General features: G+C 41.5%; 1 protein-coding gene across 1 annotated transcript in view; it reads right to left on the bottom strand.

The window, feature by feature from the left end:
• Positions 1-24,985, bottom strand: part of TMCC2 (transmembrane and coiled-coil domain family 2) — a 61,658-nt gene that overhangs the window by 34,946 nt on the left and 1,727 nt on the right. The window contains exon 2 of the mRNA XM_036753347.1: positions 4,952-5,509. Within this exon, the coding sequence (XP_036609242.1) occupies positions 4,952-5,509 (558 nt within the window). The remainder of the gene's footprint in view (positions 1-4,951; positions 5,510-24,985) is intronic.

Below are 24,985 nucleotides of genomic sequence, written 5' to 3'. Positions count from 1 at the left end.
GTAATGCAGCATTCCAGCTGGGCCATCTCTGGTCAGGAAGCCAGCTGGTGAAATCAAAACAATGGCAAAGGGTGTAGGGAGCGGGGAAGCTTATGAATTAAAAATAGATGCTAGTAATAGCCTGGAGACCGGAGAGAGCATGTGCAACTCTCTATTTACGAGGAGAGAAGAATACCTTTTATTCAGGCATAAAGACTACAGGGATTAAACCACCACCACCCAGGCTTCTCACATTAACCAAGTATCCTCTGGTGCCTGAGGGAAACCAGCTGCTGACAGCAAACCACATTTCCTGAACAGTCCCTTTACCTCTCCTCCCTGCTCCCAACCCCCAGTTTTTATTCTAGGTGGGAGTAGGGTATCAGAGGACCTCCAAGATCATCTGGTCTAATCCCCTCATTTTAGATAAGGGCTCTGAAGCCCAGAAGATCCAAGTGGACTTCCCCAAAGACACACGGGTGGTTAACATTTGTTTGTTTGGTCTTGGGGTTTTTTTTTGAGGGGGGAAGGCAGGGCAATTGGGGTTAAGTGACTTGCCCAAGGTCACACAGGTACTGTGTCAAGTGTCTGAGGCCACATTTGAACTCAGGTCCTCCTGACTCCAGGGCCAGTGACTCACTGCACCACCTAGCTGCCCCACAAGTAAAGTAACAGGATTTGAATCCAGTTACTGACTTCAAAACCAGTCTGTCCTGTCCTGTCCCCTCTTGACCCCCCAAAATTCTCACTTCACCTTCCTGGAGGAAAAGCTGAAAAAGCTTAAGGAAAGAGCAGCTAAGAGAAGCAGTCACTAGTGTCCATGATGAGGAAACAGACGGAATCCTTACTCTAGGATCTGGTGATGCTGGCCTCCTTGTCATTCCTCACACAAGACCCTCCATCTCTTGAATCTGTTCCTTTTCTCTGGCTATCCCCCATGCCTGGAAGGTTCTCCTGCCTCATCCCTGCCTCCTGGCTTCTCGTGCTTTCTTCAAGACTCTGCTTACATCCCACCTTCTGCTGGAAGCCTTCCCCAGTGCCCCCCACTGCTAGGTCCCTCCCTCTGAGATTACCTCCAGTTTACCCTGTAGATATCTTGTACTTACATATTGTTGCCTCTTCCATTGGAACTTGAGGTCTTTGAGGGTAGGACAGCATTTTTGCCTTTCTTTGTATCTTTACCTTATACCATGGGCCTGGTATATAGTAGATTCTTGTTGACTAAAAAAACATCTCATGTCATAGTCAGGTCTAATGAAATGATAACAAAGTTAGGAGTGTAGAAAATTAGGTCCTAGTCCTGGCTATGCCTTTAGATGAGTGATCTCAGGTAAGCTGTGAAACTGCTGGCTTGGTGGCACAGTACACAGAGCTCTGGACCACTGTGAAAGCTCCAGGGACTTGACTCTTAAGCTGGCAACTGTCTCTAGCTCTCAAGATGTCAAGTATCCTAAGTGCCCTTCTACCCTGAAAGGGTTAATGCTGCTTCCACAAGGGGCAAACTGAGGACCTCATAATAATAGTTTCAATCAAATATTAGCTATTGAAGGGACCTGGAAGAATATTCTGTTTAACACCTTCATTTTACAGGTTCAAATTCTTCCTCAAATACTTACTACCTGTGTGACTCTGCGCAAGTCACTTAATTAAATCATCCAACTCTTTTTTTTTTTTTTGGAGGAGGGGAAGACAGGGCAATTGGGGTTAAGTGATTTGCCCAAGGTCACACAGCTAGTACGTGTACCAAGTGTCTGAGGCCACATTTGAACTCATGTCCTCCTGATTCCAGGGCTGGTGCTCCACCTAGCTGTCCCCACTCATTCAATTCAATTGATACACATTTATTTATGCTTAACCTCTCTCAGTCTCAGTTTCACATGTGTAAAATACGGATAAGCACCCACCTCCCAGTATAATGGTGGAGATCAAATGAGATCATATATAGAAAGCACTTTGCACACTTGGAAATCCTACTTAAATGCTGGCTCTTTATTAGCTTTTTGAGACTTCTCAGTGAAATACAGACAGTAATTCCTAACCTACCTGCTTTTCATGGCTACTGGGAAAATCAATTCAAGGTCATAAATGTGAAAAGTTAAAAGTGACTGACAGATGTAAAATAAAAATAACCATTACTATCTTAGGTAGGACCCAGCAAATTCAAGAGTCCAGCTGTAAGGGCAGGCTATGTGATCTGGCCAACAAGTCACTGAATGCCACTGAACCTTCATTTGAATCCTCTCTCCCTGTCGCAGTCTCTTAGGAACAATGAGCAGATAAAATGAGACTACAGATGGAAGAGCCTGGCAGGTCAGCTTACCAACCTGTCACTAAGAACCCTACTCCACCCTTGGCCCATTCCTGTGTTTCCAGCATCAACAATTCTATTTTCTCCTTACCCTCTGCCTTCCATTGCCCTCTGCTTGTCTGGAAAACTTTCCAAATTCTGCTGCATTCAAAAATGAGGAGGTTCAAATTCTCTTTTATTACAAAACTGAAGGAATAGCAGAGTTCCTTACCTATATTTGAAAAAAAAAACAAACTGCTAGGTATAAACAGTCCTGGATGCATGACCACCAGACGCTCATCAAACTCTAATGTTTTACCATTCACTACCCTGCCCCCTCTGAGCTCTGGGTCACATAACAATTTCAGTTGATTCATTCATCTCCCACCTTTTAGAGCAAGGATCATTAACTTTTTCTGAGAGACCTACTTTTGGTTTTCCTCCCAAGGGAAGACAGAGAATTGTGGTATCCAAATGCCATTCACCGAGAGTTTTGGAGGATAGGGCTGGCTGCTAGACATGCTTGCTCTCTTCCTCACGAGCTAAAGAGTAGTGGGCTTGGTGATCATCCGAACTGGGCTTTAGATCTACTGGAAGATAGGTATTTACCTGCTAGAGAGCCCTAATCTGAGGAAGGAAGGGCCAGGATCACCCATGGAGTTCCTAGAATAGCTCAGGAGCTGATGGTAGTAAGTTCGACAATGTGCAAAATAGGATTGAACCAAAGTACCATGAAGGATGGGGATTATGTGGGCCTAGAAAATGGAACTGTATTTGTGTTAAAACATTATGGATTCCATTCTCTGGTGCCAGTTTTAGCTGGCATTAACTTTTTCTTCTTTTTTTTTTTTTGTTTTTGGCATTAACTTTTTTCTGAGAGAGCTACTTTTGATTTTCTCCCAAAGGAAGAGCAGAGAATAGTGGTATCCAAGTGCCATTTTGGAGCATGGGGCTGGCTGCCAGATATGTTCTCTTCCCCACAAGCTAAAGAATAGCGGGCTTGGTGGATACCCACACTGGGCTTTGAGATCTACAAGGGCCAAAATAACCTATGGAGTTTCTGGTATAGTTCAAGAGCCAATAGACAGTAGGTTCTACAACTTGTAAAACAGGATTATATCAAAGTACCATGAGGAATGGAAACTATGAGGACTTGGAAAATGGAACTGTATTGTGTTAAAACATTATGGATTCTATTCTCTGGTGCCACTTTTAGCTAACTTGTCACATATACATCTATGGTCATTAAAATTATACAAAGGCATTATAGTTTATGTTGCTATGAAGGTATCAGTGGTTTGAACATGGATCATTCACCTAGGGGCTTACACATTGCAAATATGAAATGCCAAAATTGCTCCCTTTTACCAGTCTCTTAATTTTGCAAATAAGAGCTCCTTACAGTTTCCAAAAGATTTCACTTTCATTGTCTTTTTTGGTCTTACCGCAGCACTGTGAGGTAAGCAGGACGGATGTAAACATCCCTCTTTGGTAGAAGGAAAAATTAAGATTCCAAAACATTTCACATCAATATCTTCCTTTTCACTCATGGTACCAACACCTTCATTCATGTCCTCATTACCTCTGATCTAGACTATTGTAAAAGCTGTCTCTCCTTTCTCTAAATATCTGCCAAAATAATGTTCATTCAGCACAGGTCTGATCATGTCACTCATGCTCAAAACCCTTCAAAACCTAAAAGGCTCCCTATTGCCTCTAGGATCAGATAACTCCTTAGCCTGGTATTTAAAACCCGCCACAATAGCAGTCATCTACCTTTCTATCCTTATTTCACAGTATTCCTCTTCACATACTCTGCAATCCAGTCAGACGGAATTCCTAGTTGCTCCCTAATCTTGCTTTATTTTCTCCAGTCTTTGTGCACTCATGCAGACTATCCTTCATGTCTAGAATCCACTTACTCCACGTCTGGGTTTCTTTTCTCCCTTCATGGTCCAGTTCAGGTGCCACTTGATCCACAAAACTTTTCTTGATCAGCTGAAAGTGATCTCTCCCTTCTCAAATTTTCTTACATTATTCTGTCTGGATCTGTCTTTCGCCTTTAGCATTTTGAACTTTGTATCACACTTGTGTTCAGGTCATATCCCCACTATTAGTTTGCAAACATCCTGAGACCAGGGAGTGTATCATTTTTCATCTCTCTATCCCTAGTGCCTAACAGCAGCTTGTAAGCACTTAATGAATGCCTATTGAATTCAACTAAATCAATTATATAGCTTGGCCAAGGTCACAGTTATTGATTGGTAAAGTTGGGACTAGAACCCAGATATCCTGACTCTCAATCTGGGGCTCCTTCAACAGTGGAACACTGCCAATCAGCACACTTCAAAGCTATTTCCTTCTCCTCATCAGCTGGTCATTCAGGGAGAGCAAACTAACCTCATGTTCAGTCAAAGCAAAATTAATTAGGGAGATGGATCTAATACAAAATGATCAACATATATAAATGATTTCTTTTCATAGTCTCCCACTTCGGATCATTCATTCCACTGATTCCTTCCATCAGTGCAGATGATACTTTTCTCTAAATAGCATCATTGTTATAAACTGAAGCAGGTAGGATCCACAGCCCAGGACAGAACCTCTCTACTCCCTTTCCCTTGCCAAACCTCCCTGACTCCCTTCCTGCCCTCCTTGTGCTCCCCCTCCCAATCCCAATCTTACCTTATCAGAAAGGCCCTCAGACTCCTCAGCCAAGAAGTAGGTATTGCTGCTCTCTGTCAACAGCAGGGCAGTGTCAGTGGTGGAAGAAGACCGGGGTCGACACTGGTGTTGGTGCAAGATGGCTGTCAGGCTGCTGTCTTGGGGGGCCTTGCGCAGCAGGTGAGGGCTGCCCCGCTGGGGCTCCAGGGAGCTGCTCTTGGTTCTGCGGCTACTGCTACTGGCACCACCACCCCCTCCGCTGCCCCCGCTGCTGCTGTGTAGGCTGGCCCCCCTCTTAATGGAGGGGCGGGAGCGGATCTGCTGCAGCACACGGTTGAAGGCAGTGGGCCGAGCAGGCAGGTCGTGCAGGGACATGGCGTAGGAGACACGGTGCATCTCTGGGGAGCGCTCTTTCTCATCCGGGGAGTCATGGTCTGACATGCCGTGCTGCTGCTGCTGGGAGTCCTGAGATGTCTGCTGCTGCTGCTGCTGCTCCCGTTCCCTGGACCGCCTTCGACTGTGGAACAGATGCTTCAGACCGTGGCCAAACATGGAGCCCTCAGAAAGCTGCTGGATTTTCTTAAGGAGAGAAGACAGGACAAAAGTGATCAGAGTACATCTTTCTGCTTCGTCTCAACAGGTCCTTTGAGCCTGGTTCCTGATGAGATCCCAGTCACTAACAACACTCTTCAAATTCAGAGGTCCCCATGGATAAGTTTCTATTTACAAACATCACTGTTTGGAAAGATGACATCCACTACCCACCTCATGCCCCAGAGATTCACTCCTATGGCTACCACATGGCATTCTAAGAGAGTATGGTGCGAAATGACAGGTTCAGGGATGCTGAACATCATACTACTTTAACACTGTTTCCCATGGAATACATGACTCATAGTAGCAATTTTTATCTATTCAGCCAGGTTCTTCCTAGCCTCGCCAGCATGGAGCATAGCTTCTAATCCTGGTTCCTCTGTTTACTAGTTGTATGAGCAGAGACATATTTAACCTCTCTGAACTTCCATTTCCTCCATAAAATTAAGATAATTCTCGGCCTGCTTTCCTCATTGGGAGTGAATTAAATTAGACAATGAAAAATACATAAAATATGTGTGAAAGCATAATAGCATGAGAAGAGTACAAGCTGGATTTTTAATCACAACTGGATTGGGATCCTACTTATGCTATGTATTACCCGTGTTACCCTGGGCATGGAATTTCATTTTTCCAGGATTCAGTTGTCTTACTTGTGATAATAATATTAATAATAGTTAGCTTTTATAAAATGCTTTAAAGTTTGCAAAACGCTTTACAAATATAACATTTGATCCTCACAACAACCCTTCAAGGTATTATCCCCATCCTACAGATGAGGAAACAAAGACAGATACAGGGCAAGTGACTTGCCCAGGGTCACATAGCTAGTAAGTGTCTGAGGCTGGATTTGAACCTGTAAAATGAAGTCGCTGTATGATCTTCCAGGTCCCTTCAATAACTAACATTTGATTGAAACTATTGTTGTGAAGTTTTAAGTTTGACACTCCGGGAAGCAGCATTAACCCTTTCAGGGTAGAAAGGCACTAGGACTCTTTACATCTTGAGAAAGAGATAGTTTCCAGCTTAAAAGTCAAGTCCCTGGAGCTTTCAGAGTGATGTCACTTAAAACCACAAACACTTAGCAATTCCAACTCATTCCATCAAACAGATTATGGTTGCAGACTGAATAAAGAGGCAGCAGGTGTAATGGATACAATGTTGGCCTTGAAGTCAGTAAAATCTTTGTTCCAATGTCTCCTCTGATGCTTACTTGCACTGTAACTATGGACAAATCCCTTAACCTCTGGGGCATGGTTCCCTTATCTGTAAAAATGGGGATAATAATCCCTGCATTGTCTATCCCAAGGAGTTACTAAGAAGCTCAAATGAGATACATATCAAGTACTTTGCAAATGTTCAAGTACTACATTATTATAAAGTGTATTTTGTGCATTTATATATTATAAAGTGCCTTGCAAACTTCCAAGTACTTCAAACACACCAGGCTAAGTGGGGCCGTGAAATAATAAACACAATCCAGCACACATCCAGAAAAATGTTCTTTCTTTTAAAGCTGTACCCTTAGAAAACTATTTTGGTCATCCCAACTGTGCTTACAATACTCCAAACATTTTTGGAAAAGCCTTTAGGGTCTGCCTGCAGCACATTTTTCTGAATAAATTATCATAGAATAAGAAGTGGAAGGGTCATTGAAAGTCATATAGTCTAACTTCCTCATTTAACAAATTGAACAAATAAGAGAACTGGGGATCAGAAAGGGTAATCAACTTGCTTGATGTCACACAGAATTAGGGTTCAAAAATAGGTCCTCTGCTTCCAAATCAAAGACTATTTTTCCCCTTCCCTAGTAATTCAGGTTAGCTTTATACAAAGGATACAAAACTGCTTATCCATAAAGTAAATAATTGGTAAAATTGTTCACATGTACAATAAAAATGTGACTGTATTAACAAATGAATGCAACAAATGAATAAGCAACTTCAACAAAATACAGTGCTCATCCATGCCAAAACTCTAAAAGAAAGGGCCCTGCTAAGTGTGATCAAAAGCATTTATTCAAAACTGAGAGTCAACATATTTGCCAAGAAGAATCACTAGAAACTTTCCCAGTAAGTAAAGAGGTAAAGCAAGGATATTCCCAACTCTACCATTTAAAAAGATTTTAAAACCGTATTTATTAAAGATACAAAAAACCTTTTATCTCTCACTCAACGTTATTAATAATAGAAATTTACTGAGAATAATGATTGATTATGTTTCATTACTTTTGTTCTTTGGGAGGGGTTTTTTAATTTATTTATTTGTAGATTTTTAATTTATTTTTATTTATGAAATAAACAACAAATTAAATGAGTATTTCCATATACACAGCAGAAAAAAAAAAGATCGTACATGAAACTCTGAATCTCTAGTGCAAAGATCCTGTTTTTCAAGTATGTTATAAATTCAGCATGTAACTCAGAGCTGTTCTGCTTCTCTGTGATTGTTTCTAGTTTTTCTGTTCTCTTCTATGCATTTAAAAATGCTTCAGTGACTTTTTCTTTATTTTCTGGTAGGGGCGGGGCGGAATTCTATTCCTCTCCCTTAACCTTCCTTCCCCAAATATATCTTCAGTGGTGGTAAATGAATATTCATTCATTGAGAATGGTTTTGGGAAACAACTAATAGTCATTCACAGCCAAGTCTAGTGAGCAAGACATGCAACCAAGCTGGCAAACAGGGATTTTTTAGGTTGGCAAGAAAGAAAGGAGAAGAATATGATATAGAATTGATTTTCTTATGTAGCTCAAGCTGATTCTAAGGAAACTGACCTCCCTAAGGAGCTCCAAATATGTGAGGGGGAATAGTGCCAACCTTCCTGTGGCATAGTACTAGGGTTGGACTTAGAGTCAGGAAATATATGGACATATATGAAGTGTTCTACAAACTTTAAAGATTGTTGCTATTGTTGTTCAGTTGTTTCAGTTGTGTCCGATTCTTCGTGACCCAATTTGGCGTTTTCTTGGCAAAGATACTGGAGTAGTTTGCTAGTTCCTTCTGCAGCTCATTTTACAGATGAGGAAACCAAGGCAAATAGGACTAAGTGATTTGCCCAGGGTCACACAGCTAGTAAGTGTCTGAGGCTGGATTTGAACTCAGAAAGATGAGCCTTCCTGACTCCAGGCCTGGCACTCTATCCACTTTACCACCTAGCTGCCCCTTTAAAGATATAGAGATAGAGATAGAGAGATAGATAGATAGATAGAGAGAGAGAGAGAGAGAAAGAGAAACAGGTAGATCTGCACATACATATATGCATATATATGTGTATGTAAAAATACACATGCATTTGTATGTATATCAGAATATTATATATAAGGATATACAAAACAAAAAGCATTAATGAAATAAATCAGTCTTAAAGTCAAGAATACAGCAAGATGCAATAGCTCAGTGACCCTTCATCTCATAGCTACATGTATATGTGTGTATGTAGAGATATATACATACACACATATACATACATGTTTATATATGTAGATAAGAACAATTAAGCAAAACAACATATATAGACATACATATCTATCTTTAAAGTGTGTACATGTGTCTGTGTATGTGGACACACAGACACACACATACATGTATACATGCACACTATTAAGTGTACAATCTCCCAAGAGGACTACTCGGAAGGGTGGCATACCATAGTCATATTCAGAGACATCCTTTATCTAGCCCCAAATGACCTTTCCATGCGATTCCTCTTTAGATATTCTATAAATAGGACTACATACCATTCTCCAAACACAGTCTGCATTTTCCTGCCTTTGCTTACATTATTTTCTCTGCCTGAATGATTTCCTCCTTTAGTTTCCTAGATCCCCATCTCAACCTACTCGAATTCTATCTAGCTTTCATGGTTGGATTCAGATTCCCCCATCTCACTGAAGACTTCCCTGACCAGCCCGTTATCTCTCTCTGACCTGATCTCTCCCTCTTCTGTGTTCACAAGGCACTTTTTAAGAGTATGGAACAATAGAAAGAATGCTGGATTTGGAGTTAAAAGACTCCTGTTCCAATCCCAGCCCTACCATTACCACCTGTGTGACCATTGACAAACCACTTAGCCTTTCTGGGTCTCAGGTTCTTGTCTGTAAACGAAGGAGTTAAACTAAATGACCTCTAAGGCCTCTTCCAACTCAAAATCTATTCTCGTACAGCCTCTTATGGCCCTTATCACACACTGCCTTACAACAGAAATTCTAGTATACATATCTGATCTTGCCCACAGAATTGAAAATTCCTGGAGAGCAATGGCTATACCTTAATCATCTTCACAATGCCCATAGTAGCTACCACATTGTAGACCTCAGTAAATGTTGAGGACACATCAATTTTGCCTTTTTTAAAAATCAGCCTTATAGCTGATTCCAGATTTCATGCAATGACCAATCTTGGTCCCAGAAAACAGACAGATCACACTTCCCTCCTCTCAGCAGAAGGTGACGAACTAAAAGTACAAAATATTGCATACAGTGTCAAACACAGTCATTATATGAGTCAGTTTTGCTTGATGGTTTTTGCTCTAAAAGAACATTCTGGGGCCAGGGCAGGGCAGTCTATCAGAAAATGATATTTGAAGGAATGCTAAACAAAAGGCATCAATGAAACAAATCAGTCTTGAAGTCAGGAATGCAGTGAGACAGAAAAGCTCAGTGAGCCTTCATCTCATAACTGCATGGCCCAGACAGTAAAGGCATATGAAGGAATCCAAGAAAGACCCCTTCCTTCAAAGGAATGGAATGTAGACTCAGGGCTTAATCAGCCAACCAACAAGTAAGTATTTATTAAGCACAGAAGTAGGGGCCAGGCACTGTACTGAGTGCTGGGGATATACAGACAATAGTGAAACACTCCCTGCAACAGGAAACAACACATACATAGATAGGGAGATACAAAATAGAGTCAAGACAATTTTGTAGGAAAGACACTAGTAGCTGGGTACAGGGTAATGAGGAGGAGGGTATAATATGGAAAATTTTCATGCAATGGGAGCTAAGCCTGGAAAGAAGCTAGAGATTTTGAGAGGCATTAGTGATGAGGGGATACATTTTAGGCAGAGGATAGCCAGTACAAAAGTAGAAGGGTAGTTTGGTCGGACTATAGGACACATGAAGAGGCTAGAAGAGTAAGTAAGCTAGGGCCAAGCATGAAGGGGTTAAAGTGCTGAACAGAATTTATATAGCATGTCATATTATATCATATTACATTATAGAACATTATTATATAACAGGGGAGCCACTGGTGTTCAGTGAGCAGGGGAGTGACACTGTCAGATCTGCACTTTTAAATAAAAGCCCTTTGGCAGCTGTGTGATGGATTGGAATGAGGAAAGACATTAGACAGACAGACCTGTTGGGAGGTTACTCCAGTAGTCCAGGTCAGAAGTGAAGGCCTGAATTAGGGTGAAGGCCACTGTGGTTGTTGTTTGTCCTTTGTTCTCAAAGAGAACCATGACTTACAAGTGAATTGGATTTGAGTGAGAGAGGGCTGTGCAAAGTCACTAGCCTCACTTTCTCCTCTGGAGCCATCTGGGTAAAGTGGCCAGATATAGATCAGGACAACTGGAAATGGTCCCCAGTGGAGGCCATCTATGAGTGGAGAGAAGAGTATGGATGCAAGAGATGTTGTGGAGGTAGAACCAAGAACCAGTGTAAGGTTTCCACATGATCACGGGTGATCAGGGCAAAGAGGAACTGGGAAAGAATTTATACTAAGTAGGGGAAGAATGTTCTCTTATCCCCATTGAGTGCTCATAGTCAGGGAGCTACAGCAGGTCTTGATCCAAGCTTGCTGCTGGCTATAAGGAACAACCAGCAATCCCCCAAAGGGCCTCACATAGTCCTAACTGATCCCATTCCATTCTCACAATTCCTTTACTTCTTAGCATCCATTCTCTGAATTATTGTGCTTTGGTATATAGTACATTGAGTTTTAGTCTTGGAGTCAGGAAGGCCTAGATTCAAATCCCATCTCAGAAATGTATTATCTGTGTGACCCTAAGCATGGTATTTAACTTAAGAGACTCAGTTTCCTTTTCTGTAAAATGGAAATCATAATAGTTTCGTAGGATTATTGTGGGAAATCAAGTAAAACTATGTACAGTTTGTACTTTGAAATCTTCAAGGACTTTAGAAAGGTGAGCTTCTGCTGAGTTTATTTTCTACTATTCTTTTGGTCTGATTATTTATTTCATTGATAAGGATCAGAACTATAGCCCCATTTTCTCATTTGTGCAAATCTTGTCACCTCCATAGAGGATTCACCCATTGTGTCTGAGGCCTTCCTCTTGGTTTTGATATTTCAAGAGAGTACCAATGTGCCACTCAGGTTGTCCAGCAGCTATCCCTCATTATCCACATAGAAGTCCCTCCCCACCCAAGTCCTTTTCTGGTCATGTGTGTCCTCAATAATGTCTTAATATGACTTGTTAACTATAATCCAACCATTCTAGTAAGATATAGCCCGCGTACACCTGTCATGCATCATTTTTATTCTGCACTTAACCCTCCACAAGAACTTCCATATTAACAGTTTAACACAAAAAAGGACTGTATACAAAACCATGAGTCTCCATTTCATATCATTTGTTTTTTTTAAAGTATATAACAAATTCCACACATAACTTTTAAAACAGTGCTACTTATCTGTGCTTCCTTCTGAACTACCTTCTTCTCTCTTCTGTGCACTGTAAAAAATGTTTCAATGGCCCTCTTTTTTCCCCCGTAACTGTTACTACCCCTTCTCTACTCCCAACCTCCTCCCCAATTCAAAACAGGAAAAAAATAAACCTCTTTTAACAGATAAGAACAATTAAGCAAAACAAATCCACACAGTGGCCATGTCCAAAAAATGTTTCTCTCTTTCTGCATCTTGAGCCCATCATCTTTCTAAGAGAAGGACAATAATTTACTTCATCATAGGTCCTCTGGTTGGTCATTGCTTTGATCAGAATTCTTGTCATATGAGTTGTTTTTCTTTACAATGTTATTTCTGTATGCATTGTTCTCTTGGTTCTGCTCACCCCACTCTATATCAGTTTACACTTTCCAGGATTCTCTGAAATAATCTCTCATCATTTCTTACAGTGTTATAATATTCCATTACAATTCACACACCACAATTTGTTGAGCCGTTCCCCAACTGACAGGAACTCTCCCTCCTACTTTCTAGTTAATTTCTTGTAGGTATTTATGTAGTATTTGTAGAAAATCCATTTTTTTCCTTTGAGCCTCCACTTGCAGTTACTATGGAATTACTCTGTCTTTATAAATTGGATTCTGGCCATGTTTGTATCTATAATCATTCTTTATAGTGGTTGGTATAGTCTTCAGTTTCTTTATCTCTCTGGCCTTAGTCTATGAATTGGGATTTTGTAATAGGTGTAAGCTTTTCCCCATGCTGTGGTTTTGGGAGGGTGGGGTAGTCTCAATGCTTGGTCTTGTCCTGAATCCTTTAGCTCCCCTTTAGATCCTCATGGGGCTAAAGGGCCCCCTGGATCTTTGAAGTTCAGAGCTCTGGAGCTATAAAGCCCTCTATCACATCTCAGGTCAATGTCAAGGTCCTCAGAACCCTTGACCCTGGGGTGTCCTCTTCTGAGTGAAAATGTGCTTTACTGATTAATAGAAGGCAACTCACTGTGGGTTTCCCATCACCCTGGAGTTTTTTTTTCCACTCTCATTGCCTCATAGTGTCCATATGTGGTCCACCTCTGCTAGCACTGAGAGGTTTATTTGCCTGAGCTAATGGTGGCTCCCTTTCTTACAGCCAATGGGCCAGTGGCTTCTGGCTTCCTTCTTGGGTAGTCTTGGAGTGGAAGAAGTCACTTACTATAGTTTCTCATTGGACTTTTTGATCATCATTTGGCCTGGTAGAATTTTCGGGTTTTTGTTGGAGTAAGTGAAGAAGAGCCAATTGGCCTGCCTCTATTCAGGAAGTCATCTTGGCCAGAAGTCCCCAAGCTTCATCTTTCCTTCACTCTTCTGAGGTATCTGTCATTTGTTGTTTTCAGAAATCATATGTCATGGTTTGCAGCCATGTAGTATCAAGGGAGGAGAAGTGGTATTTAAAGAGACGGAGGTTTTGCACCACTCACTGAGAAGTCTGAGATCACTGAGTACTTACTGTGTGGGATTACCAAAAGCATTCTGAGATCACCAAGGAATTGCTGGAGGTAGAGAGGTCTCCTAGGATAGTACACTAGCTGGTGATGTTATTGCTGCTTTTTGTATCGGACCTGTGATTTCCATGTTTAGGGAATGCCAGGTGAGGAGCTTCCTCTACCAATGCAAATCAGATATTTCTAGCCTTGGACAATGTGTCCAGGGTCACGTACCTAGTATATATTATAGGCAGGGACTGAAAGCCAGATCTTTCTGACATGAGACCAACTCTCTACTATTACAGTAGGCTGCCCTGCCTCTCACACCTGCACATTTACCATGTGGTCTAATAATTTGCATGTTGCTTTTTCAATGTCTGTTCAATTTCCCGTAGGTAGGTCTCACTTCCCTCACACTAACCAGTGAACTCTGAAGGTCTATTCTCTTTTTCTCTGGCAGCTCTCTCTTTGACCCCTAATGCACAGTACGATAATGATGCTGCTACCAACACCATACCTCTATGAGCATACCGCTTTCACCTACATTTGATCCTGAACTCAAAAGCATTTATTAAGACCTTTGCATTAAAACATCAAAGGACATGAGACAGGCATAATTATTCCCATTTCACCAATGGGAAAACTGAGAAAACAATTTGCTCAATGTCTCAGAGTGACTAAGTGTTCTGAATGGTAGAATGTGACTCAGACCAGATCTTTTGACTCTTGACCTAGTGTTCTTTCTACTGTGCCACAGATGCTCAGTAAGTATTTATCAATGGATCCTTTTTTTTAAACTTTCTCATTTTCTATAACTCTACACAGGGGAAGGGAATATTTACAAAGGTTTTTAAACAAGCAGGAAAAAGAAAGGCCTATATTTCACTTTTGAGGTCAGTCTAATTTCTGGGATAGGGCTCTGGCTTGGGGCAGGCAAGAAGTAATGGAATCCCCATTATTTCCTCTCCTCCTCATCCTAGACAAACTCCCATGATACTGAACTGCTCTGGAATATAAGTCTGTCTTGGGTTGCTCTAGGCCAGGGAGTCTCAAACCAAACTGTAGCTCTAAACCCACTCAAAATGAGCCTGAACAAACCCTTAGATTCCAGTGGAGGGGGCACTGATCCTGACTCTGCCACTTACAGTTTATGTGACTGTGGGGAGATAGGCACATGAATGCACTTTTAGTGGACTTGTGAATTGGTCCAACTGTTCTAGAAAACAATTTGGAATTTACCAAAAAAAAGTCACTGAAATGTACTTGTCCTCTGACCCAGAGAAACCAATACTAGGCATATACCCCAACAAGGTCAATAATAGAAGGAACGGTCTCATATATATGAAAATATTTATAGCAACACTTTTTATAGTAGCAAAGAACTGGAAACAAAGTGAGAGCCCATCGATTGAGAAATGGCTGAGTAAATTATGGTGTGTGAATGTAATGGAATATTATGGTGCAGTGAAAATTATGCATATGAAGAATTCAGAGGCACTTGGGAAGACTCATATGAACTGATGCAAAGCAAGGCGAACAGAACCAGAAGAATAGCTTACATGATGAACACCATAGATGGTCTAAAGGAAAACAACAGTAAAGAGACTTCAGAACTCTGATGAAAGCCCTGACTTGAGAAGATCGACAGCAAAACATGCCTCCCACTTCTTAGTGCATGACTGATAAGCTGATTTATTTTACTTGACTATTTGTTCCAAGGGAGGATTGAGAGTAAAGAGTGAAAGGGGATTCAACAGAAAATGACAGAGATAAAAGCACCAATAAAACAAAAAGAAATTGTTAAGACGGCTTAAGCAAGCACTAACTTTGTCCGAAGCTAAGTACCCGGATGGTGCAGTGGTAGATAGAACACTGGGCCTGGAGTCGTGAAGACTCATCTTCCTGAGTTCAAATCTGGCCTCAGACACTTACTATCTGTGTGACTCTAAACAAGTCATTTCACCCTGTTTGCCTCAGTTTCCTCATCTGTAAAATGAGCTGGAGAAGGAAATAGCAAACTGCTCTGGTATCTTTGCCAAGAAAACCCCAAAAGGGGGTCACAAAGAGTTGAACATGACTGAAGAACAACAGCAGCTAGGTCCTCTGGAAGAACTGATTGTTGGTAGCAGCTTTACCTGGAGCTAAGTGGTAGCCGGTGCTGGGATTATATGTAGGTGTTTGTTGGAGTGGGTGTGGGAGTGCCATGCAGCCCCGCCTACTAGATTGGAGAACTGGACAAATACAAATAGGGTATTTTTTTTTTTTAAAGATAATCACATGCACATATCACAACCCAGCTACAAGTTTTGAAAGTAAGGAAAACCATGGTGACTGGCTCTGGGGAACTCAGCAACCAACGCATCAGAAAGCACCACCTGCTCTCACTAGCACACTCCAGAAAATAAATGTCACTCGCTTTTCCATAAAGACTTTTTAAAAAAAAAAAACTTTTTTTTTCCAGCTGAAAAAAAATAACCAAAACCTTTTTAGTGGCCAGGTTACAGCACATGTTAGGAAAGTGGGGCAGAAGGTTTCTGAGAAGTACAGGCCCAGGAAGGTCATATATACCTTACACACCATGAGAACAGAAGAGTAAAAATTCTTGCTTCAAGTAAAACTGGACAGAAAGTGGAACTTCCTCTCAAAGAGGCTGTTGGACACAGGAATAAGTATAGGAAATAGGTCTGATATTTCCTTCCCCTAGAAATTTAACCAATTGCACCCCATATTTCTATCTGTCTGGAGTTGTCACTCCCCCGGGTTGAAAAGGTTAGGTAGGCCAAATGATGTCTGGAATTTCCTGCAGGAGGACTCTGTTTTAACACAACTGCTTTTCTTACTGAATCAACAAGCATTTTATTAAGTGCCTATTGTATACTCAATATAGTGCTCAATGCTGGGAACAAAAAGACAAAAGCAAAACCATCTCTGTCCACAAAAAGCTCATATTTTACCAGAGGAGACAACATGTCATGTCATAGGGTCATAGACTGAGAATTCAAAGGGACCTAAAAGACTCTATGCTCTTCACTTCACCTATGAGAAAATGAGGCTGAGTGGCAAAGTGACTTCCTGTCTGATGTGACCTAGATAGGAAATGCCAGAGTCAACGTTAGAACCCAGGTCCTCTGATACCCAATCCCAATATCCTTTCTACTGACTGGTAGCGTGAACTGAGCACCAGACCTGGAGTCAGGAAGACCTGAGTTCAAATTTGGCCTCAGACACTTCCAAGCTGTGTGATCCTGGGCAAGTCATGTATCCTATTTGTAAAATGGCTATTATATTAATGGCACTTACCCCCCACCCTCACCCCAGGGTTGTTGTGAGGATTGAATGAGATAATATTAGTAAAAAGCACTTTATGCAGGACCTGAAGCATAAACACCTACTATGCACCAGGCGCTGCATTAAGTATTTAATAAATGCTCATTCTATCCCTCCACATTGCACTATGCTGACTCTATAGGTATAGACATGATATATGTATAAGATAGATACAAAGTAATCTAAGAGGGGGAAGACACTAGCAACAGACCTACCAGGATCTGTCTTCAATTGGGAAACCAGGCTGCCCAAGGCCCAAACTAAAAAATCTCAGCTTCTTGCTCCACTGGGCTCAGAAATGTTCAGACACACCAGCTCATTTCTAAAGGTTCCCATAGTCTTCTTGATATCTCTAAGAGAAACTAGAAGGATTTTTTAAAAATCCCATGCCTAATACGCATTTTTCCTCTCCATTGTTATTGACCCTTTCCCTCCCAACTGGGCTTAATACTGTCATTCATTCCTGAGGGGGCAAGATGGGGTGACTAGGTCATCTTGAGTCACATAAAGCCAAAGTCCCCACATTACACAGTGAATCTTCATTTAGAGGAATCGGGATTGAAATTTTCCTCTATTTATAGGGTCTCTATGGAAACAGAGCTAATCACCGTAAAAACCCACTCTCAGGGTACAAAGTGAATTGAGAAAGCCTGGGCTTGACTTGAAGATGCTTCCCACAAAGGAAGTAAGGGGAGCCATTAGCCCAGCTTTAGAACTCATGACAAGGACAGCTGAGAGAAAAGACAAGGCACTGGAGTTTGGGGTCTGCTCACAGTCTCTACTAGAAAACATCATTATGCAAGGTTCCTAGAATATTTTATTTTCCCAGCTTCCATGTTGATATTAACAAATAAATCTCAGCTCAAGGAAGGGCATGTGATTTCTCCCCAGTGTGGTAAAGGAAAGAACCTTCGACTGACTGGGAGCCAGAAGACCTGGGTTCAAAGTCCAACTCAACACTGTGACTCCCTCTTGGTTTCCTAATCTGTAAAATGAAAGGGCTGCACTAGATGAGGGATTCTTAACCTTTTTGTGTATGTTGTGGATCCCCCTTTGGTAGTTTGGTAAAGCCTATGAACCCTTTCCAGAATCATGCTTTTAAATGTGTAAAAAAGAGATGATTAAAAAGAAAGCCAATTATATTGAAATACAGTGATCAAAGTATAAGTGTTTTTAAACAAGTTCACAGACCTCTTAAAAGTGCTGTCCAGTTCTGATAGTCCTTCCAATTGTCATTGGCATAGACCAGAGCCAGAGTGAGACCCAGACTTCAAGACCCCACTCAAATCCTACCTTCTGTGAAGCCTTCCTTGATTTGTTCAGTCAGTTGTGTTTGACCTTTCATGATTTGGGGTTTTCCTGGCAAAGGTACTGGAGTGGTTTGTCATTTCCTTCTCCAGCTCATTTTACAGATGAGGAAATTGAGGCAAACAGGGTTAAGTGACTTGTCCCGGGTCACATAGCTAGTAAGTGTCTGAGGCCAGTTTTGAACTCAGGTCTTCCTGACTCCAGGCCCTGCATTCTATCCAGGCACTCTATCAGTGCCTCCTAGTTGCCCCCTTCTTTGACTCCCTCAACTTAAATTACTCTGTGCTCCTACTACACTAAGAGTACCATGCCTCTCCTCTGACATTTGATCATGTGTCTCATCAATCATTTGTCTTTCCCTGTTATTTCAATCCTGTATCATTTATTTAACTTCCCTTTCCAGTTCTAAATAGCTCTCAGGCAGGAAAGCCCCTTTTGTATCCTAGGCTAAATCCATCATAGAGTAAGTGAACTCCTTCTCCCCTTGCCCCAACTCAGCCTTTCTCATCTGGAGGCTGAGGACAGCTACTTGTGCTCCTCAGTAACAACACTCTTCTAGCCACAAATCACTGAGATGGAGTTGGTTTGGAAGGAGAGCTAATTCTTGTTTACTGTTTTGTAAACTGGCTAAGGGAGAAGGGTGAGGGAGGTCATGTTCTTTAAACCCAGCTCTGTTTTCCAGAGTACAGGACACAACTTCCTCTTTGACTTTTTCAAGCCAAACGACCAAAGAAAGGCTTGATCTGGCCAAGTTACAAATACTTTTATTTTTCCTAAACAAAAAACCTGAACAGCAACAACAAAAACCACCTGCCATCATTCACCAATCCTCCTTCAGAAACCTCAGCCTTGTGAGGGCCTGGATCATTGAGATGCTTTAAGAACTAGTCCAACAGGGTCAATGGCGGTGTTCCAAAAATTCCTGATATTAAACTTCAGGATTCAAAAGGAGAAATACCATTATTAAGTGGAGAGAGGAAAATAGAGATGTTTCTGAGTTGGCTTCTAAGACCATGGTAAAAATACTGTGCCAATTCTTCTTTTACATTCCAATCCAAAATTGGGACCAAACTGGCTATTTCAATTTTTCACTAAGAAAGATATTCGCATCAATGAGGCTGACAGTTAAAATGTAATTAGGAACAAACTAAGAGATGGTAATTCTGTAAATACTGAGCACACAGGAAGGCAACATGCCATCAAACCAATTAATTCAGAACCCAAATGCACACAGCATTAGCATAGAACACTTCATTTTAAATAGGCTTTTCCAACATTAACTCCTTCAGCCTGATTCTTGCTCTTCCTGCTGGTACAAATAGATCACATTTTATACAGCAACTTACAAAATGCTTTCCTCATAATAATTCCATGAGGTGGGCAATTCAAGTCAACCCCCCCATTTTACTGATGAGGAAACTGAGGCTCAGAGAAATAAGATGATTTGCCCTTGGTCAAATAGCTATTAAATAGTAGAACTGGGACCCAAACTCAGATCTTTTGATTCCAGGTACAATGCCCTCTTGCATGACATACCATGCTACTTGTGGTCTTCCGGTGAGTTAGTAAGCACACCTTGACAATTAAAAATGGTCCCCTAAATGGAACAGTCCACAGAATTTGCCTGACTAACCTACCTAGAAGGTCTAGATGGAATGAAATACATAACCTTGGCAATCTTTACCACAATAGAAAAGGGGGCAAGATTGGTAATAAGGGGAGTTGGATGCCCCAAAAAAGTAATTTTTAGGACACAGCAAGCAGGTATGCTTGGCCAGAATGGTGTTTCTGTCTTTCCTTTCACAGTCTTGAAAATATGTAGTTTCCAGTAATAGAGTTAGATTGATAGGCAGATTAACTAAGAGCATGCCAACTATGTACCTGACACTACGCTAAGAACTTTATAAATGTTACCTCATTTGATTCTCACAAGAACCTTAGTTGTTAGGTGATATTATTTTCATTTAACAGAAGAAGAAACTGAGGCAGAACAAGACTTGCCCAAGGTCACATAGTTAGTAAGTGTCTGAGCTCAAATTTGAACTCAAGTCTTTCTGACTTCAGGTCCAGGGCTCTATCCACCTAGCTACCAGCAGCACTGATGTTGTCTTGTATCTAGCCCCTAACCACTAGATATTTGCAGGGCTGCTGAAAGAATGGCAGAACCAAGCATGCCTATTTGCTGTACCCTAAAATTTACTTGTTTGGGGTAACCAACACCCCTTGTTTAGAAGGACAATTCCTGTCATCCCCTCTCTCTTTCCCTTCCCCTCCCCTCCCTGTTGGAATGAATAATGAATAGAGACATCATTGGTGCACAGGAAAGAAGGGAGGCATCAGGAAACCTGGTTGATAGTCCTGAATCTCCCCAAGAATTAGTGGTATGACATCGGGAAAGTCATTTTACCACTGTGCCTCAATTTCTTCATTTATAGACAGAAGGAGCTAGTCTAGATAATATCTAAAAGCCCTTTGATTTCTGAAATCTGATGACCATTAACTCCCATACCTCAGATTTCCAAAGACTTTCTTGAGATCCCAGATCATTCTCTGTTTTCCACTGCATCCATCTGAATTGTATAGCAGCACCTTCCCCATTTTACAGATGGAGCAACTGAGACCCAGAGGGATTAAATTAGGGACAGAGCTAGAAATAGAATCTAGTCCCAAAGTTCTCTAACGAGGTCTCCACTAGACAATAGAGTTAATATAGTCCATGCAATGAATGCCAAGACATTTATGGTCATGAACAGCGCTTGGTGAAGAAGAAGATGAAGCACAGATGAAGAGCCGACAAGATCTTATTAGGAATTCCCTGAGATGTGCTGAGCCTTACCACATTTTCTGTCCTCTGCTCTAAGCCAAGTAAAGACTCTAATGAAGACAATGTTAATATGGATGGAAGAAAAAAGACAACATACTGAAACATAGGATGAGTGGGTAGGCTGAGACTGGGATTTAAATTCATCCATAAAATATGTTTTGCATGACTGCACATGTATAGTCTATATCAAATTTTTGTTTGCCTTCTCAAGGAGAGGGAAGGGAAGGAAGAGAATTCGGAACTCAAATTTTTAAAAAACAAATGTTAAAAAAAATTTTTCACGATTGAAAAAAGTATAAAAACTTTCACTTGAAAAAAATTCATCTGTAATCAGGAATGTGATTCAAAAAGGTTTCTTTCTTTTTCTTTAGGGAAAAATCTCACAAATATGGGGTGTTTCAAAAGCCTTAGTGAACTTTTAAACTATTAAAGATTATAATTGCACTGAGACTTTCGGGACACTCTGTATCTCTGCCAGAGGGATGCGTAGCAATGGTATTGTAGGGGATGGCCTCTGGATAGTACAGACCAGAATACAGTTGTCTCTCTCTCTCTCCTTCAGGAAAATGCTAAATTCCTCTAGTTACAATGAAAGTGGAGGACTTCGAGGTGGTATTTACCTTGTGAGGCCCTAGCTTAGCACCTCTAAAATGTCTCAGGAAAGAACAAGCTTTCTTGCACCTAGTGTGGAATTAGTCACTATACCACAAACCTCAGAAATGTCTATCACAACTGTATTTTTAAACAGGCTCATGTGCCCCGAGTCTGTTTCTGCTTCTCTTCACTTCAGCTGCTAATGGTGGGGGTTTGGGGTGGGTGGGGAGGGAAGGAGAGAGAGAGAAGAAAGAAAGCCAAACTTTGATCTCACTGGGACAAAGCTTTCTTTGCTGCTGGAGTATGCCCGTGTACTTTGGGCTCCTCTGCCAAAACTCCCTGTGATGTCCTAGACCAGTGAGGTCAAATAGAAATGGGATCCACCAAACTCCCTTTGGGCTACAGATACTGACTTAGAAAACCAGAAATTAACATTATTTATGTCATGTTGTATTTTTGTTTACTTTGTGAAACACTTTCCGATTACATTTTAATCTGGTTCCTGCTACACTCAGGGGTGTTGTTGGCTAGATGCCACAGCCTTGGTGTAGTTTTAAGTTTAAAACTGCATTAAGACCTTTGGGACACCCTGAGCATGAAATAGCTGGAAAAAAACGCTGAAATATTAGCAGACAGGTCCACAAGGAGAACACTCCAAAGGTGGTTTCCCAGTTACATCATCACATGACATTGAGGCAACCAGTGGATGGAGACCGGGCCTAGAGTCAGGAAGACCTGCTTTCAAATCTGGCCTCAGACCCTTACTAGCTGTATGACCTTGGGCAAGTCACTTAACCTGTTTGCCTCAGTTCCCTCAACTGTAAAGTGCAAATAATAATAGTATTTATCTCTCAGGGTTGCTATGAGGATCAAATGAGATAATATTTGTAAGGTATGTTCAATATAAATGTTTATTCCCTCCCCCCTCACATCATTATCTTTTAAAGTTGTTGCTTGACTTTTTTCCCCCACCCACAATTACAGATTGGAGTCTTTCCTATCAGAATTGAAGGATAACAGAATGAGGAATTAAGGAATCGGGAGACATAGAATCAAAAAAAAGTAACGATAGCAAACATTTTCAGAGAGGTTCAAGGTTTGCAAAACACTCTGCACACAGTACATTTGAGTCTTAAAACAACCTTGGGAGGGATATAGGACAGGTACTATACAATCCCCCTTTGACAGAGGAGAATACTGAGACTCAAAGAAACCAAGTGATTTACCTAAGGTCACACATCAAGGAGTCCAAAGCTTAATTTAAGCCCAGAGCATCCCTCCACTCCATCACCCTACCTCCAGCTGAAGAAGCCTTCCACTGGGCCACTAACATCTACAGAGCTCAGGATTAGGAGAAAACTCAAGTGGAACGTCATCCAAATCCCTTTGACAAAAGCCAAAACACATCCCAATGGGGTTGCCTTGGACATGATCTTTTAGCATCTTTTGCAAGATTCAGAAATCTATCACAACTCAGAGCTGTGTTGATGGAAAAAAAATGGAATAGAGGCATAGGGTGCTCATCAGAAAAGTTTGCATTAAGACAGACAGAAATCCCAAACTGTTAGTCTGGCTTCACAAAAAGCAGGTAAGAAGGTTAAAAAAAATTGAACCAACCTCCTTCCATGCTCATCATTGGGTCTGAAAGGAGTCAAGGCCAACATAGTTGCCAGATTAATGATGAATCTCCACCCTGCCCCCCCCACCCCAGCCCTGCCCCACTTCTCCAGTCCTATCTCCGGGAAACAAACTTGATCACAGTATTTCTAGGGGGCTTTAAATCTAGTCCATCAGTATTCCTTGCCCCTTTACCGACAGACAAAAGGACCAGAGAAGTTGTAATGTGCCCACATAGCAAATCAAAAACAGAGTTCAGGGAAGAAATCAGTGGCCCCAATTCCAAGTCTAGTCATTGCACAGAGCTGTAAACATGTTGTGATGACAGGGTCAGAGATAAACAGGAAAAGGCATCGTCCACTTGCCTCTCTTGATCCCACTAGGCAAGTAGTGCTTGGGTCTTATCTTGCCTGTTCACAGCTCAAATCCAAGCTGCTGAGACCAACCTTTAGTATTTTTCCTGAGTAGCTCCCACCCCCCACCCCATCCTATATTCCATACCCAAAACAAATTCTTGTTCTATGGAGTATCACAGCTAATACTAAGGACAGAGCTGCTGGTGCATCTGGCACTAGTAACAGGCAGAGAGCTAGAGAAGATGTGGGTGGATAGAAGAGGTACAAGTCGCCATAAGACTGCCTTGTTGATAAGTACAAAATATTAGACTGCCCACACACTGTTATCAATTCACTCTCCAGACAGGAAGATAACATCCAGAATAAAATGAATGAAATTAGCAGTCTTTACTATGTGCCTTTGGTTCAGTATTACTGGCCCTGGACAACTGGATATTTCCACAGCTGTCTTAGACGTATGAGAGTTTCTTACTATTAGCAAACAAACAGGGTACACCCAATTTGAGCATAAACACTGAGGAAAGGAAGTCTACAGAAGCAGCGGGCCAGGCTCCTCTGGATCAGCAGAGAAGGAGTAGGAAGCCTACGGTTGTGGGATGGCATCAACCTTACTCATATTGTCAATAAAAGGGCATTTTAGAATGCTGTTTATTTACTAGGATTAAAAGAGCAAAAGGTTACTGAGCTATGAAGTAAGGGTTCTAGCTTCCTTTGGATTGTGACTTTATCCTAACATCCCCATCTAAAACCTATCCTACTTTGAGATATGGCTGTCCTCTGGCCACTGGAAAGGCTAAGACGAAGAGGAGGTCATCTGAAACCTGTTTCCATAAAAATGTGCCCCAAATCCTAAGGAGGTCTTGTCTGCAGTCTGCCCTCCATTCCTCCTGCTGACAATCAGGTTTTTTTTTCTTTCTTTTTTAAGTAGTTAATTTAACATGGAGTTAGCAGCTCTGTTGTTCCCCCTCCCCAGGTCCCAAAAGAAAAGGAGACAGGTAACATACACGTAAGAGAACTGGCTTCTAAACATACTCACCTCTACCCCAGAGTTTCCTGACTTCAGTCCGCTCACACAAGATAAGGAGTGTCATTGGGTTTTGCTGGAGAGCTCCTTAGTGGCTGCTGCCATAGGTTACAGGCTTTATTTAAAGTAACTGATTCCTCTCCTCTTTTCTAGCCCAGGCCCTGCACCCCCGTGAGAGAAGATATCTCTCTCCCTGATGTATGAGTCTCCATAATGCTTAAGTTCTTCCAGAAACCAACATCCCTCAGTAAGATGAGAACAAGCCAGTGCCTGTGATCGCTGAGGGCACTCTTTCACAAAGGTACGT

This window comes from Trichosurus vulpecula, chromosome 4 (genome assembly GCF_011100635.1).
Source record: "Trichosurus vulpecula isolate mTriVul1 chromosome 4, mTriVul1.pri, whole genome shotgun sequence".
Taxonomy (NCBI): domain Eukaryota; kingdom Metazoa; phylum Chordata; class Mammalia; order Diprotodontia; family Phalangeridae; genus Trichosurus; species Trichosurus vulpecula.
The sequence above is the reverse complement of the archived record's forward strand: the minus strand, read 5'-3'. Positions and strand labels throughout refer to the sequence as shown.